Below are 17,066 nucleotides of genomic sequence, written 5' to 3'. Positions count from 1 at the left end.
ATCCCATCCTGGCGCTTGAAAAGTGCCTTTCCCCGCTCGGCATCTATTTTAATCTCACCGAACCTGTCACTTAACCAGGGACTCGCACATCACAACTCGTGGAGATGAACGAACAAGCAAATACCAAGCCAAAAATAGCATCCAGATAAGGTGTTAACGGGATCCATTGGATGAGAGACGTGGAGTCGCGGTGCCTGAGCGCTTGGAAGGAGTATGTTGTGAGGGCGCTTATTCGCGATGAGGGTCCGGGAGGGCCGAAAATAGCATATCCTATCTGTAGCTAATTCTGTAGGGCTAGCCGGACTTAAAATAGACACATATCTCCATCATTCATACAAATACCAACCTCCCATTTCCCACTCTCATTCACAGAACAAAGAGGAGAGATAAAAGAGGAAATTTTACTCCGCAAAAGGCCTATAAACCAACAATCCCCCCTCCGTCTCAAAGTTAACCTCAACCCCAGCACCCACAAAATAAACCCACCCTTCCTTCAACTCAAACTTCTCGCCTTCCACACCCATCCACCCACTCCCCCTCACAACAACTAACAAACTCACTCCCTTAACCCCCCTATGCACCTCCTTCTCCCCCTTCCCAAGCCTTACCCCCAGCACTGAGAACTCCGAAAACGGGGGCTCATAAACCTCCGTCTTCCAACACTTCCCAATATCACTCTTCTTCCCCCTCAACAGCGCACTTTCCACATCATGCGGCGTGAAACTCAACGACCTCGTAAACAAATCCACATCATCGCTCTCCGCCTTGGGACAAAACCCCGTATTTATGACATTATCCGACCTAGCCATACACTCCATAATATCCCCAGTAAGATACGCATGCATACTATCCGCAGGCACACAAACCGCCTCCCCAGGCCCGAGAGTCATATAATTCATAAGGATTGTGGCAACAAGACTCCCGTTATCGGTATCTGGGTACATCTTCTTCAATCTAGTCAGTAGGCCAGGGATGTATCGCTGATTTGGGCCGAATTGGGCCTCTGGGATAGTGAGCAGGGAGGAGATGGTTTCGGAGACCAGTATGGGTGGAAGAGTGAGTAGGATACGGGAGATTTCGCGCAGGAGGGAATCGTCGAAGGTAGGGGCGTTGGTCTCTGTGGGGAGGAAGCGTTGGAGAGGGGCGAGTTTAAAGAGGTTTTCAATCTCGTGGAGGGGCTTGAAGCCGACGAAGAGCTCGAAGTTGGAGAGGGCAATTGCGATTTCGGGCTTGTGGTTCGGGTCCGAGTATTTGTCTGGCTGGGATTCGTGGAGTTTCTCGGCGAGTTTTTTGTCAGGGTGGATTTGGAGGGGGAGGGCCTTTTGGAAGGAGAGGATCTTCACTCGTGCAAATATGTTGTTAGTGTTTATGACAGGATGATGGGGATGGGGTAGTATAGGGTAGGGATCTTTTACCTTCGGGAGGAAGGGCACCTCCGTACCCCATTTCTTGTATCCTTCGCCAGTAACCTCGGGGTGCTTTTGGAGGTACTCGCTTAGCAGTTCACCTGTGGCAAGGATACGAGATGGGACGGTGGGATATGTGCCCATCCACATCTAGTCACAGCTAATTAGCATAATTATCTCTGAAAAAATGGGTAAAGTGATATACCTCAGAATAATGTTGATCATCCTCCACTTCAATTGTACCAGGCGTCTTGGAGCAAAGAACACCAGCTAACGAGTTTTTACCTTGCTTACCCCAGGGATCATTCTATTAAGGTCAGCTAAACTCGCAAATTTGTGTAAAATATTGTGATAAATTGATGCATACCTTGATCCCGCACTTAAGCTGAAATACCGAGGCTGTCATTATGATGATGGTGGAAATCAATTGATATGTGCTAGGCTCTAAAGAAGCTCAATAATAATATATTGAGGCAAAGAAGACGATTTCATAAGATATATCGAGATATTTACTTATATACGAAGTTCTATGTTGACTGCGTGAACATGGCGTCATGGACTGCGTGGAATGGCCGGATGGAATGGCGTCATGCCCTGATCACTACTGCCATGCCCTGATGGTCTCGCCCTGGCCCGGGAAGCCTTCCGACGAGTGATGGAGTTTAAATCTGAGCTTTCTTATCTTATCTGCAGCTATATTCTACTCTATTTTGTGAACTCGAGTCCTGGAACTTTTGAAGGCGATAATTATCTGGGGATGCAATTAAGAAGTAGGGGTGAGGGCGGGCCGTCGGGTTGACGTCAGTTCAGTGTGGAATGTTACTTAGGTACTATGACTGTAACGCTGTCAGTGTTAGTAATCTAGGGAAATGCTACGAAGCATCACTAGTAATAAATACTAAGATAGTTATATTCGGTTGTTAATTATCAAATCCAAGACATTTATTATGTTGAACAGCTAGTCCAAATATAGTAACGGAAATTTGCTCAGAAATCCGCCAACATATGCAGATGTGCTAAAGTCCCCATCACGGCCGTCACACATGAAGCTAGTAATGCATCGCTAAACCGGGTCAACATCACGTAAACAATCATTAATTATCCATAAATATCATCAGCATCCGGAACCATCGCTGTCGTCAAGTTTCTCCCAGATCGGCCCCGCTTCTCTGTGGCTCCCCCACTGCGACCCAACGCCGGACTGCCCCGTCGACTAGCAGCAGCACTATAGTAGTCCACACTGCTCCTATCTCGTCGAGTAGATAAAGGTCGTTCATACCGCTCTCTCCTCTCCTCGTAGTACTCATCATCGTAGCAATCCTCTGCAGCATCAGGATACCGGCGATGACTCCGCCGCGTACCCTCACTCGGACAACTACTCTGCACACTATGCCGCTGACTCGACCAGCGACGTGAAGTCGGGAGTCCAAGTTCCTCAGCATACTGAGGCGCAGTAGGGATGTACTTGAATCGGGGAGAGTGCTGACTCTGTCGAGAAGCCTTTTCAGCCATCTCCGTGGGATAATCTTGGTGAATTGGTCGGTAGGTGAACTGAGACACCCGCCTCTCTGCTTTGGTTTGACGGTCGGTGGGGGTAGTGTTCTCTTTAGGGCTGTCGGTGGTGGGTTTGGAGCGGGAGCTGATGCGCATGGAAAGACGGCGTGGGTTTAGCGCCTTGACAGAGAAAGAGCTGGGTTGGGTAGATTCGTGATGATCCTCGATAGGACTATCTTGTCCTCGACTGAGAACTTCATAGGCGGGTCGTCGACGGTCTGATGACCGGTGGGGGTTGTCGCGCTGGTTCCAGGAGCCCTCGGTGGGAACGGTGATGCCCATGTCGCCCCATCGTTCGTGCAGTCGTTTGTGGGATCCGTTCTTACGGAATCGACCGAGAGGGCCGGTGACTATACTGGCCATGGTGGAGCCGGAGGTGAAGAGATGGAGGATGATTGGATAGAAGGACGCAACTCTCAGCCTTAAAATAGCTGGAAATGACACATGACAGTGGCAGAGGATAAGCTCTCTAGAGTGGAGGCTTCTACCCCAGACTCTCCAACGGTTGGCCTGGTAGCTGGGGACTATGCAGGGTAAGGTGCAGCAGACACGGTGCTGACAGATGCACGTCTAGCCAGGGCAGAGAGGATAGGCCGAGGTGATTGGAGGAACAGGCAAGATGAAATTGAAGTCAAGTTAATTAGTAGAGTATAATAGGCAAGATGCAACAACCTCGCCAAGCACAGACCATTTCAAGATATCTTGTCAAAAGAATCAAAGTAAGGCTTTCTCCAAGGCTGCCAGTCTGGTTCTGAGACAGCCTCGTCTGAACATGGCGGATGGCCCATATAAAAGCCTTGCACGAGCAGGGGCCGCGATGGTGATACCTTTCTTGTTCCACCATCGATATCAAAACGCATCATGCATGTTCATTTGTTTGTTGCCAAGTTTAGAAGCACACTCCATGCCCATCACCCGCATCCTGGCCGTCTCATCGTGGGTTAACCGCCCGGGGTGACGGGTGGGCGCTTCAGCCAAGGGTTCGACTGGAGGGATCGTCCGGCGGGTAGAAAAGGAATACTACTGATAGGCTGACCAGATGCCATGATCTATTTTCAGATCACTGGTTTACCGTCCTAATTAACCGCCCGGCTTCGGGGAAAGAATGGTGGTTAATGCGGACGGATTTAGAAGCACTAGTTGGTCACTTGCAGCAGCGTCGCGCCCGGGAACCCCTCCCTCTGGCCCTGAAACCACTCACACTCTGTTCCATCTGGCTGGGAGGCCACTTCATCCCATCCGGCGTTTCATCTGGTCGGTAGGTAGGGTTGGGAGCCAATGGCAGGTGGTGCTTCCTTGTGATCTTCTATTTTTGGAGCTAAACTCGATGGTTGTGTGATAGGGCCTGCTACTGTGCTGTTACTAAGCTATGAGGGGCTTCGGGTTGTGAAGTATTAACCTGGAATAAGTTGTTCAATTATGCAGATTTTAGCAGGTTATGGAGTCTATAGTAATATGGAGCTATACTCTTTGAAGGAAAAGTTGGTTATACAACAATAGAGTACTAATGACTGAGAAAGCGGATGGTGTAGCTAAATGAGTCGACTTAACCTTTCCTATAAACTAATATTCTCTATTTGCATACTTTTACCGACAACCGCATTTCTTCACAGCCTGCTGGTAATGCTCCTAAGCAAGACATGTGCTAGATCCCCTCTTCGCGTGTTGACGACGAATTCATGTCGGCATGCTAAGTAACCGAGCAGTACGGTGGTGCTCTATTTCTGTGATAGCGGTGCAGTCAACTGCGAACCACCCTCAAAGCAAAGGAAAGTCTAGAACCAAGTATGGTCTCTATCCAGTCACCCCCAAGAAAAGAACTCCAGTCCTGACGTATGGTTCTAAAATGCAATCTCCGTCTAGACCCATTGCCATGAGCCAACGCATGTACTGCCCAATAAACTAGTAAATCCGACCAAGCCAAGATGTCCTCATCAATATATAGTATGTACACCGAAAGAAAGTTTCCCATCTTTATGTTCTCTGTTGATCGCAGTGTTCCAGCACATACGTCACAACTGAGTATGAGCGATCAAGCAATATATATTTGGTCAGTTGTAGAAGTTACGAGAAGTGGGATTGGAGACATAGGCTTTGGGCGTCATCCGGAGGTGGTGAGGGGAAGGTGGCAACGATGGCTCAGGTGTCGTTGGCATCGCGTGCGCAGACAGGTCTGGAGGCCATACGGGAGCTCGCTGTGAACTCACCCGTCCTATATGTATGGGAGAGGATGGATGTGGTGACTGTGCGCTGCCGTTAGGGGTGGCCTCATCGGAAGGCGGGTCGTCGGATGATGACGGTTCCCATGAAACATGCCTTTCTAGCGGGACGCGGGTCGGAGGGGAGGATTCCTCACTATGTTCGTCACTCTCAGAACAAGGACTATAGAATCCGTCCCCAGTGTTGAAAAATTGGCTTGGATTGCTTTGGCGGCGCCGTTGCACTGCTTGGTCCAGTCTGGCCGAGGCCACAGAGTCGATTCGGTGCGTTTGTTCGGATAGCAACACGCTGCGGGACCTTTGTAGGAATGGCCTTGTCCGCCGGCCCGGGTCGTGGCGGGCATGTTTGATCTTTTCGATTTCATGGTTATAGGAGCTTCTCCGGTTCAACAAACGTCCTCGGCCTCCACTGCTGTCGAGGGATTCGATCGAATGGCCAGCAATGCTATCTGTTCTTGCGTGGACGCGACTCGGGGAGAAGGCCACTCGAGCCCGCATTTTCTGAATGGCCAAGTCCAGCGCCAATTCGATGGCGCAGTGGTTGCGTATTCGTCCAAGCTTGGGCCATGTGGCCCGCTCGCCGCTTAGGCATGCTTGAAGCATAAACTCCGTCGTCGGGTTGCGTAGCATGACGGGAATCCGAGAATACTGAATTTCCGGATATATATTGATGTCTCCGGAATACTTTTGGTTGACAATCGAAACTGTTTTGGTCAAAGACGTGGGAAAGATCCCTAGCTCGGACATGACTGTCATCCGATGTAAAATCTCATCCTTGGCAAGATATGTGATATTCCGGATCCAACGAGAAGCGGTGAAAGAGTTTTCCATATACGGATCTGGCCCATCATCCTTGGGTAGAAATGGAACGACATGGGGATTGACCTGCGATACAATGAAGTGGTTGACGTTGAACATCTCCGACAGACGAGTCATAGGGAGGTCACCGTCCACGGAGCCATCAATATATTGCCTATGAAGGTCGCTCCATGGAACTGGTTCTCCTGTCAGGGGATCCTTAGCCATAAGGGCATACGGCGAAAAGACTACCGGGACTGAACATGAGACGGCCCTGTTGAAGTCAGCATCAACTCCTATAGGTTTGAAAACAGTCGGAATTGTGTAAGGGGGACCATACACAGCAGACCAGATCAATACATTGGGCGCAGTTATATAGTTCAACAACTTGGGTAGCTCGTAGATGCCAGCACTGGAAACGCAAATGTTGAGGATGCGTCGTGTTCGGTTATATGCCTCCTGGAAAGTGATATCGCCCAACCAATTCCTCACCACCTTGGCTAGGTGCGAGATGTCCAGAAATGACCCATATTTCAAGAACCGGGCTGTCTTCTGGAGGATACTATCTTCCTCAGTCCCCTCGCCGAAAACAGCAAAGTCCCCCTCTGTAAATGAGTCCAGCAAAGCCGGCAGCTCATCCTCAGTGCGAGTACAGAAGACGGCACACACAATGCTGCCCGCAGACGCGCCGGAGATGATTCGCGGCAGAAGGTTAGCTTGCCAAAGAGCCTTTAGTACGCCAATATGATTCATGCCAAAAGTGGCTCCCCCGGAGAAGAGCAGCGCACTTCGCCCGAAAGCCTGTCTCGCTGCGAGCAACTGGTCCAGGATATACCTGGATTCCACCACATCGCACCGGTTTTTATCCGCCAGCTCAACTAACGACAATATTGTTTCTAGCGCGGTATCAATGTATTGATCGATCAGGTTCTTAGTTCCGAGATGAGCATGCTTGTAGAGAGAGGCGTTGCTCATGTTGCCCAGATCGCGGCTCAGGGACGTGCGGATGAGGAACAACATGCGACTGATATCACAGTTGATCCGGGCATCGTCCAGCTGCTTGAGACGATCGAGCACGAGATGAGGGTCATAGTCGGGACACTCGAACGTTTCCTTCCAGGCAGAGTTATTCTCCAACTCATCCAGTTCGCTCGCAGCGTCTCGCCATTCTTCGTAAGTCACAGCCTGAAATACGTTAGCTGGCAGCCATACCGGCTGGCCCTAAATCATGAGAAGGAGTCTTTAACTCACATTGCGCTTCTTGAGGTACAAAGACTCCCTTCGCTCATCCACAGCAGCGCGCAGTCTGCGTTCTTTCTGGGACTGGCCATTCCCATAGGAACCCCACGTGTCCCCCGCCCATGTCAATGAGTTTTTGACGACGGCCGACAGCGACGGAAGAGAAACGGACTTGAGAACGGAGCGACGGGGTTTATTTGGCGTCTCCAGAGAGCGCGGTTTGCCCTTTACATGACACTGTGGTCGAACAAGGGAGGAATCATGCAGGATGGACATGACCGACTTCAGGGTGCATCAGGCTCGCATCGGTGCGGAGATGGAGGGGAAAATAAGTTTGGATTGGAGAGGGTGCCTAAACCGGGGAAGGCAAATCGGAGATCTTAGCGAGTTAGGCCTGATAAAGCATTCGAAAGGTACTTTCAATAGGCAGGAATAAAGAAGTGAAAGGAAGGGGGATGTTGGGGATGTTGGTGATGTTGGGAATGTTGGGAATGTAAGTCGGAGCAACAGCAGGAAGTAGATAGATGTAGCCGCAAGAGTTCGTGCGCCGCGTCTTTAGCAGGTCAGGCACGAGGCAAGGCCAGCCCATCCGTCAGTCAGCCGGATCCATGCATTTTAGTTTGCCTGGTCTTCTGCCAGGGATGACCGAGAGAGAGAAAATGGCCACTCTTTCTCTCCAGACGTCACGAGGCAGCATTCCCCGGATGTCTGATTGGTCCCCCGGCTTTCCAGCGGGTGCTGCCGATCGCCCCAGTCACGGGATGGAGTTGGGAATTACTAGTACTCTTCAAGTATTCTATTGTTCACTGAAACAACATGGCGGGTTATTGCTCAAAGAGCCTAGAACCAGTCTTCAATTCTCCATCTTATCATCATCGATGAACACCCCATGTCCTCATCCATAACACTAGACTCTTATCCAGTGGACCCCGACACCAGATCCCCGATCGGCATTTGTACCAGTGTGTCAAAGTAAGTGTGCGATGGCGACTTTATCATCCGATGGCCGATACATCCGGTGATATCATACCCCCACAATTCTCTGCTGTATTCCTTTTGCATGCTAAAATCTGCAGATCAGCAAAACTCAAAGGGCTTCCACCTCATGCCCTAGACTATTACCCGGTGTCAGATCCAGCCTGATCGGGAACAGCGTTAAATCGGACCTGGGATGGCAACCTTGGTTCACCGGCCTGGCATGGATGGTTCAAGCTTTCAGATCCTCTAAGGATATGCTGTATGTAATTTCCTGCCTTTTCACTCCTCGAGAGTTTTGCGACAAAATATGAAAATCCCAGCAGACCGGAACGTCTTGCGTCATGGGTGTGGTGATTTCGCCGATGAACGAGTAGAGACCAAAGAGACTTCACTCATCACTGCAAAGACACCGTGGCATACAGGATCATGCAAAATGCAGCTGAAACATACCCGAAATGGATGCTCGTCGGAATCAGCTCTTTCCATGGAGGGGACCTTCCTCTGTCGGAACGGTCAGGCGAGCCACACACACGCCCGCTTCACATGCTTCACCACTCCGTCGACCCCTGTCCCTGCATGTGAAGGGGGAGAGATAATCCACCATCTGGTTGGCACTCTATCACGCAAGCCTCTCGTATCTTAGACACACATGATCTAGACTCGAAGTGGGACACGATAAAACCAGGCTGACCACCCACACATGTCAAAATAATCCAGCCATCTTATCAAGATGTCGACATCTGACACACCCAGTCCCGGATAGCTTGTCTCGCCTGAGCCTCGACACCATGTTCTCTCCAGAAATGACCGGCTCCCTCGATCTCCACCGCCTGGAACCTACTCCCTGGTGCATGGGCCAGTTCGACTGACCACTTCTCTAATTTACTCGCCGACGTGAATGTATCCTCGTCACCAAAGATAGCCAATGTCTCATGCGCACACAGCTGATCTGCCGGCTTGGGACAGGGTATCTGTCCCTGTTTCCATTCCCCGGATGCCGACGATATCTGCGCACTCGCATCAAGCGACATCTTTGAAAATAGCGTCAAGAACTGATTAACCGGCGGCAGCAGCGGAGACACAAGGAGATAAGAAACAGCAGCAGTGCGTTTAATGCAATCCGCCGCGGATCTTATCTCCTCCACCGTAGCTGGACGATACATCGGCTGCTCCATTTCCTCCCCCAACCCCAAGCAAAGCGACAACTTCTCCGCGATCTGGTAGATCTCAGGAAACGGCGACTCAGACGATGAACACCGCACCAAATCCACAACATCATGAAGCTTCGGCAAATGCGACGCAATCATCGACCCATACGAATACCCACCCAAAACCAGCCTTATCTTACCCCCATCCTCTTTCCTCCCCTCCTGCCGTACTGCCCTTTCCCTCAAAAAATGCAAATACAGCAGCATAAACCCATAGAAAGAGACATAATCCGCCAACTCAGGCCTAGCCGTCCAACTCGTCCGTCCTTCAGAACCACCAGCGCCCCTGCCCATACCTAATTAGCAATCATCACATCGCATCACCTCACACCAACTCCCCAACATCCAAATAAATAAATAGATAGTATCAAAAATAAATAGATGTATAAAAGGAATGAAACATACCGAAAATTAAACATCCCAACAACACACCCCAACCTCAATACCTCCCCACCCACCACCCCCACAACCGGATCATCAAAGCATCCTCCCAGCGGCGCGTACGGATGCGCGATGATCGCCCCGCGCAGCAACCCAGAACTGTCGCGGAGTAATCTCTTGGGCAGATCCGGCGGCAGGTAGATGCGACAGTCTAGACGAAGACGGTCGTGTATGGAGGGGATGGAGAAGGTGTATGTTGGGGTGGAGGGGAGGGACATTTCTTTTTCTTCTTTCTTCAACTCTCCTTCTTTCCTCTTTTCCTTTGGTTCGGATTAAAAGGATTAAGGGATTAGGGTGCAGTGTGTCGTCCTCCTGGTGTTGGAGGGGGGATAGGAGGATATACGCGTGAAGGTGTAAGAAGGGAAAGAAAGGGTAAGTTGTTATTAGAAGAAAGAATATGGAGAGGGTTTTGTGGGTTTATTAGTAGTGGAGTGAAATCGAATTAAAATAGGAAGGGGATCTAGGGGAAATGAAAGAGATTAGTGGGATGATGACGGTGATGGTGATGTTTAAGGTAGTTAAAAGTGGTGAGTGGGGTAGCCCAAACTAAGTTTATTTACTAGTGTGTCTTGGTTGGGTCGGTCGGTCAGCTTAATTTGGCGGTCATTCGAGACATTCAGTTTCTGCTTGGAGATCATGAGATGAGGATGCTGACCACCATAGTTGTTAGGGATGAGGCTAGTTGGATGGGATTAAGCTTTTGGTCTACTACTTTGCTACTGCGTAGTAGTGCAATTAGTTTTTCATGTTAGTAAGTTCATTATCAGCAGTGGTGCATCTTCGTTGGGTGCAAAATATACCATCACACTGCGATGTGAATATTTCCAAATGATGGTCCTGATTTTATTATTCCAACAAAATATTTGATTGATGTATATGAACAGTCAGCTACTAGCAAAAGTATAGTCCTATATGTATAGCTGCCATATAATCAAAGCAGCAGCCACACTCCCATCACAGCCTCCACTGCTTCTTAACCTTGTTCTTCAGGTCCTCTATCGAGTCCATCTCATCCGCACGCACATCATCAGGTCCCAGAGGAGCAGACGGCTCCGGGACCCGAGCCCACGAATGATCCGGACTACAGATGTTGGCCGTTGTCGGCTTCCCCTCCTTTACCAGCTGTACGCAGTCATCACACAGATCGACCGCGCATTCGCGGCAAATATTCCCCTTTTCCCACGTCGCTGACGACACTCCACATCGAGCTTCGCAGATCCAAGCTGTTTCCTCCGGACAACTGACGCTGATAAGGATGGCTACCGCGGTGGACTCGTCATTCATCATGAGTAACAGCTTTGCAAAGGCATAGCTGGTTGTGTATGTACTCATCGCGTCGTTTTCGGCATAGACAAATTTCTTGACGAACGGGAGACAGTATTCCCGGGCCTTCTCCGGTTGATCGATTCGGTGATACCACAAACCAAGAATGGCTGTGGCAAAGTTGTTGGCAGCCCATTCGGAGACATGGTCTGAGTGGACCACTCTTCGTTTAGCAATCCGTTGGAGTGTGTGTATGTAGCGTTCGGACTCTGTGGTGCCTGGTCCGGCTCGGATGGCCCTGGTGAAAAGATAGACGCCATAATATCTGCTCACTAGCGATTGTATGTATAGCATCAGCAGGTTCCCCTGCATGAATGTTGCGGGAAAGTCCATCACCATCTGCCAGATCTCAACAGCGCGGGATTCCTTGTTGTCATAGCTGATGAAGAGGTCTGCCAGAGACACTTGCAGAGAAAACGCCAATACCGAGTCGCGCTGTTTTTTTGCTACCTCAATTGCTGTCATGTAAGCATATTCAAGCCATTCGAGCTGATCTGTGGCTCTGGCAGCAAACGCAATGGCCTGGTAGAAGTCACTGGACCAGACCATTCTTGAATTCTCCGAGAGACACTCTGTCAAGCGTGTGGCACCATTGTCACCGGACGCAGTGTCTAACCTTTTCAGGTGCTGTATGATTTTCTCATGGCTTTCAGGAGTCTTCTCTTCTGCAAGGAGCTGGATGTACTTAGAGAGGAACTTGCCCTCTGTGGTGACATCCAGAGCCTTTTCTAGGTAAATCAAAGCACTGGCTCTATCTCCGAGTGACAACAGTTCTTCGCCCACAGACTGGTAGGTGTCTGCAAGATCATAGTCTTCAACATTGTGAGGGAGCTTAGCACGCGCCTCAGGGTTTTCGGAAGCAGCCTCCAATATTTCAATATTCTCTTTGTAGAGCTCCAGAGATTTCTCATGTTGGCCACTGAGACTGTAGAGATATGCTAGACCGCTTCTAGCGAGCCACATCTGATTGTCCAGCTCTAATGCCGCTTCAAAGTAAACCTGGGCTTCCTCATAGTGTGACGTGTCCCTCAGGCAAATGGCAACTCTCCGGTTCCATTCTGCTGTCTTGGGAAGTTTGGCCCATTCTGCCGCATCAAGCACAGTTGAGGCAGCAGGATTGCCGGGAATTTCTTCGTCTGCTTGGCCTTCAAGCAGGCATCGTATCCGATATATGATCAGCATACACGTACGTGCGTCCCATTGGTAGCCCTGGAACCATTTCTTTGCAATGCACTCCGCAGCCGGAACGAGCAGCCTCGCGGGCTCCTGAATACTACTCAACACCCAATCGCGTATATCAGCCGGCAGAGAGTCCACAAATTGCTTATCATCCAAAAGCTTGGAAAATGGAATCAACGTCTCCAAAGACCAAAAGTTATCTACATCCCGTAAACTGATCCAAGCCTCCAGCACGGATTCATCACGGAGTGTTTTGAGCAGGAGGCTCCCGATTTCCTGCCGGTCGGTCTCCCCAATTCGATGAATGTGAGGGATGACGGCCTTAGCATGGCTATACCACCAGACAAGTGCATAATTCCGGAGGTTTGGACATTCGTTTGAGTCGCAAACTAACTGTAGACACGCTTTCAGTGTTGAGATTCTAGACTCAACAATATCAACACCAATGGCCACATAGTCGGGACCTGCAGAGAGCTTATTTTCGTTTTCATCACGAAAGAAATCACCAACAGACGCATGGCGGAACGTGACTTCTGTTGTTTCTGGGTTGGAATTGAAGTCGGTTTCTAGTTCGAAGGACTCCGCATCTTCATACTGATCGTCATCGATCTGAAGAGAAGATACATCTATTTCCGCCTGCAAGTCGGCGGTTGTCAGGCCGTCATCTCGGACGAGTGTCAGAAAGGACGCAAATTGCAACCTAAGCAAACTTTCGATGCCGACAATCTCCTCTGGGTCAGAGGAACCCAGACTCAGCGTGGATTCGATCTCTCGAAGAGAAAGAGGACGCGAAGCACACGCAACCCAGCCCAAGATGGTATTTAGTTCTTCAGGATCGTCGCCCTTCAAATAAGCGCTTAGGCCTTCCAGGGTACGTCTCATGGCCTCATACAGACCCTTCGGCGGTCGTTGCAAGCACTCCCTCATACTGCTCGCTCGATTATGTCGCCCCAACTCTTGGGTCATTAGGTCTACCCAAAGGAACATACCCTGTGCGTTCTTCACAAGAAATTCCATGACTTCTTTGCGCAGGCTTGGAGGCGCACGAGAGATGTTCCTAAACCTCCTCATAGAATGCTCAACGTAACGAGCGATATCATCATCATTCTTAGATCGATCTATAGAGATGGAGGCGACTGACTCCTGCAAGGCATCGGCTACATCAGCGGAAAGGTGGGGTCGTCCCAGCATAACGAACTGTACCCTGGGTGGGCCTGCGCATAGGTAGACTCAAATTAGCCTCCGACGGGCAGACGGCAGGACCATTAGAAACTTACTGCCAGCTTCATCAGCTGTAAGCTCAGACAGAAACTCCAAAAGACTCTGCCTGTCGGCCTCCATGCATTCGTCCAGGCCGTCTAGAACGATATAGGCATGCCGGCTACCTGCATCATCTTCAACAAAGTAGTCCCGGAACAGCGTCATCCATGCGCTCTGAAGACTGCATATATCACCGGGTGCGCTGCATTGAGTTGCAACGTGTCCGGCATATACCGAATCATTGAGGCAGATTTGATATGCCACGTCCCGGAACGCCTGGTGCAATCCTCGAGTTTGTGGGTTGTTATCCTTGAAGAAATAGTAGCCAACAGAGACTTCTGAACCTTGGTCGACGCCCTGGGGAAATCTTGTCTTCAGATTCGAGATAATGTATTCTGCGAGAAAGCTCTTGCCACAACCGGGAGGACCATGAATCCAGAGCAGGGGTTGCTCTTTGTTCAACCAAGCCTGGAATCCCACCTCTGCCTCTATCCATTCTCCAGTTCCAGACAGCCGTTTTCTTGCGAAAGTGTAATACATGTCTGAAGGGCCTACTGACGGCTGTAAAAGTGTCCTCAGGTAGTCAGAATCTCCATTGGCCTTTGCACCTGACCCTATGAATGAACCTAATAGGCTACTGATGTCTCGGTGCACCTCCTGACGAAGATCATTCTGACCTTCGACGAGACGTTGGAGATCCGCCTGAGCCTGGGCTAACCTCCCATGGTTATCTTCTAATACAAGACTAGCGCCATTAAGCACAGCAGACAGATTCTCAACAGCTAAGTTGGTTTTTTTGGTCTCACCCAGGGTCTCTGCTCCAACTAACTGGTGTTCCGTTTGGCAGAGCCTGTCCAGCTTGGAAACCAGACCCTGTAGTGTTTTGTCGGAACCAAGCAAGGTATTCTTGGTAAATTGGAGGATTCGACCTCTCAATCCAGCCCGAACTATCTTGGTCGCTTGACCAAAGATCTCAAGTAAGGTAGCTAGGATATCAACAACCTTTGCTTGAAGTGCATCCGACATGCGACTACCGTCGTAGATGGCGAGGCGGACAAGAAAGTCCTATATTCTCAGGAGGGTCAGACCACGCTGTCTGGCAGGGTTTGTGATATGATATACATAGACTTGCCTTCAAGGTCACAAAAAGTGCCATGACTGCATCATAAGACGCCGACACATCTTTCGCAGCATCAATAAGATATGTAATGGCGCTGAAGCACACGCCACTGGCTGGAAAGGCGTTGGAGGCAATGCTTGCAGCCATAGACCCAAAGCGTTCAATTGGATTGCAGATGCATGTCAGAATCTCGAAAAGCGAGCGCTTCCTCTGTCTAAACTGGCCAAAATGGCCGTTCTGACTATCCAGTCGATCGAGCAACTCTTCCACTGAAGAGGGGTGGGGTAGTGAGGGATCATCTAGTTGTTTGCCCACAGCCGCAGTATATCTCTTCAACGCCAAATCCCAGGTCACCACAAACTGGGAGTGGCTTTCGATGGTAATTGTCATCTTGTTCTATGCTGCTGGCTGATTTGGATGAAGACCAAAGACGATGACTGCTGCAGGAAGGAGCTAGTCCGGTCTTGTTCTGGCCCCGCCGCCCAAGAGAATAAGCGATGCCATACGAGCTATTTACCAAAATAGACAGAATTAGTGAAATATAGCGAAGTCCGCACTGCACATGTGGCATACAGTAAATATTAGGATCTATATTATATGATATCCCGATTTCTGCAGGAGGCTTTGCATAGCGGACTGATCGTTGTAGGCTAAGCTGGAGTGCCAGCAACCTGCAGACTGCATACAGGTCAATCATGAACCCTTTGACATGGTCTAGACATCAAATAGAGAAATAAGTATTACCCGACATCGCTACGCTAACCGACACCTTGCTCCCGTCTATAGTCAAATGGTAGGCCTGTGAGCTATGAATTCATGATTCAGGGAGCAGCCAGGCGGGATCCGGCTCGTCATCTTCATCGTCAGAGCGAGACACTGCACCATGATGGTGCTCATCAGTATCCTCGAGAAACTCAGCCGGAGGCTCGGGGTTGTCAACACCAAGGGGATCTCCATGAGGGTCATAATCCTCGTAAGTGTGAATACTGTTCGAGGTTCCTTTGTCGGCAGACGGGGAAATGTCTGTTTCAGTCACATTGAAGACATTCAATAGCAGTTGCCGTGCTTCTCGCAACGCTTGCAGCTCCGCAGAGATGCAACAAACCAGCAATTTCCAGTCTTTATTCTCTGCAACCTCTAGATGATTTTCTACGCGCTCTGTGGTATGCGTCAGGTCATCCAATACTGCCCGAGCGAGGTCCTCTTCGGACTTGCTACCAGAAGGGCCATCGTGGTTCAGTAGTTGCGATTGAGATTGGATAGAAAGACGTATTGCTGACTTGAGTCGCTTCTCAAAACCAGAAACCTCTCCGATCACTTGTTTCCAGACCCCACCTCCAGCTTCGAGGGCCTCGATTTCGGCATCCACTTCCCGTTGTCTTTCGCGCAGATCTGATTGTTCCTTTTGCCAGTGTTCCTCTGCCATCTCGAGGGTTCGTCGCTTAGGGTTCAAGGAATAGAAACTTGCGTCTTTGGAGCTGCTATCTTGAGGTTTCACGGGCGGGTTTTGGAGGTACTTTCGAATATTCGAGTCTAGGAGCGACATGGAGGCTCTGTAAGAAGAAAGTTTCGATTCAATAGAGTTTTCCATTTGGGACAATTCGCGAAGGATATGTTGATGTCTTGCTTTCATTTGGGACAGCCTAGTCTCCAACTCATGTATATCATCCTCAAGCTTGCGGCTCTCCTGGCGCAAGGCTACGGTGTGCTGGCTTTCCCGGTTATCCTGAATTGTTGAAATGGCATTTTCTAGCCCAGCGCGATTGGTATTAAAGCCATTGATATCTGCCAACGCCTGTGTCCTTTCATCAATCCGGAATGTTAGTATCTCTCGCTCCTCCTCGCGAAGCCTTAAGAGGTCGTATATAGATCTGAATATCCCCTTCCGGGCAGCAGACAACCCGATCTTCTCCGGAGCCGGTTGGCGTATGGGTATAGTTGGGGGACGCTGTGAACTGCTTGTCTCCGAGGTTGGTGTATAAGTTCCATCAGAGATGGAGCCATTCTGCTGGGGACCGTTAAGACTGGCGAGAAGTCCTTCACTCTGAGCGTCGATTAGAATCTGTAAATTACGCTGAATATGTCTGGCCTCGCGGTCAATGTAAACGATAGGGTCCTGGTGAAGAGAAGAGGTCCCGATAGGCAGGGCCGGCAGGTGTTTGTCTCCAGCTTGCGGAAGAATCGACGACATTATGAAGAACTGGAACGCGGAAAACAGAGAACTACCGATGCATGAGAGTCCTCTCCTAGTAAAACCTGAAAAGAGAACAAAAGCGACAACCCGGAACCCAAGTGATGGTGAAGTGGTTGACTAGATCACGAGTGTTTGTGCAACTGCCCT

General features: G+C 49.9%; 6 protein-coding genes across 6 annotated transcripts; all 6 read right to left on the bottom strand.

Annotated features, from left to right (window-relative positions):
* Nucleotides 1-272: 272 nt before the first annotated feature.
* Nucleotides 273-1,844, bottom strand: BO87DRAFT_330327 (mannose-6-phosphate isomerase, class I). Its single transcript, XM_025620289.1, has 4 exons — nt 1,774-1,844; nt 1,612-1,713; nt 1,416-1,556; nt 273-1,337 (listed from the first exon to the last, which is right to left on the bottom strand). The coding sequence occupies exons 1-4, from the start codon at nt 1,810-1,812 to the stop codon at nt 402-404; spliced, it is 1,218 nt and encodes a 405-aa protein (XP_025481782.1). The 5' UTR covers nt 1,813-1,844; the 3' UTR covers nt 273-401.
* Nucleotides 1,845-2,474: 630 nt separating this feature from the next.
* On the bottom strand, nt 2,475-3,696 carry BO87DRAFT_374671 (uncharacterized protein). Its single transcript, XM_025622835.1, has one exon. It carries the CDS (start codon nt 3,321-3,323, stop codon nt 2,505-2,507), a length of 819 nt encoding a protein of 272 aa, XP_025481781.1. The 5' UTR covers nt 3,324-3,696; the 3' UTR covers nt 2,475-2,504.
* Nucleotides 3,697-4,938: 1,242 nt separating this feature from the next.
* Nucleotides 4,939-7,658, bottom strand: BO87DRAFT_237027 (putative Patatin family phospholipase). The gene is made up of 3 exons (XM_025618808.1): nt 7,229-7,658; nt 6,318-7,162; nt 4,939-6,251 (listed from the first exon to the last, which is right to left on the bottom strand). The coding sequence occupies exons 1-3, from the start codon at nt 7,490-7,492 to the stop codon at nt 5,012-5,014; spliced, it is 2,349 nt and encodes a 782-aa protein (XP_025481780.1). The 5' UTR covers nt 7,493-7,658; the 3' UTR covers nt 4,939-5,011.
* A 1,220-nt stretch (nt 7,659-8,878) lies between these two features.
* Nucleotides 8,879-10,162, bottom strand: BO87DRAFT_237011 (uncharacterized protein). Its single transcript, XM_025618807.1, has 2 exons — nt 9,808-10,162; nt 8,879-9,688 (listed from the first exon to the last, which is right to left on the bottom strand). The coding sequence occupies exons 1-2, from the start codon at nt 10,059-10,061 to the stop codon at nt 8,920-8,922; spliced, it is 1,023 nt and encodes a 340-aa protein (XP_025481779.1). The 5' UTR covers nt 10,062-10,162; the 3' UTR covers nt 8,879-8,919.
* Nucleotides 10,163-10,748: 586 nt separating this feature from the next.
* BO87DRAFT_330317 (NACHT and TPR domain protein) lies at nt 10,749-15,115 on the bottom strand (the record flags this gene model as incomplete). The annotated part of the gene is made up of 4 exons (XM_025620288.1): nt 10,749-13,559; nt 13,623-14,670; nt 14,697-14,701; nt 14,728-15,115. The coding sequence occupies 4 exons, from the start codon at nt 15,113-15,115 to the stop codon at nt 10,798-10,800; spliced, it is 4,203 nt and encodes a 1,400-aa protein (XP_025481778.1). The 3' UTR covers nt 10,749-10,797.
* Nucleotides 15,116-15,291: 176 nt separating this feature from the next.
* BO87DRAFT_374669 (uncharacterized protein) lies at nt 15,292-17,023 on the bottom strand. The gene has a single exon (XM_025622834.1). It carries the CDS (start codon nt 16,914-16,916, stop codon nt 15,540-15,542), a length of 1,377 nt encoding a protein of 458 aa, XP_025481777.1. The 5' UTR covers nt 16,917-17,023; the 3' UTR covers nt 15,292-15,539.
* Nucleotides 17,024-17,066: the final 43 nt, after the last annotated feature.

Source organism: Aspergillus neoniger, assembly GCF_003184625.1.
Source record: "Aspergillus neoniger CBS 115656 unplaced genomic scaffold BO87scaffold_9, whole genome shotgun sequence".
Lineage (NCBI taxonomy): Eukaryota > Fungi > Ascomycota > Eurotiomycetes > Eurotiales > Aspergillaceae > Aspergillus > Aspergillus neoniger.
This window is presented reverse-complemented; position numbering and strand designations above follow the sequence as displayed.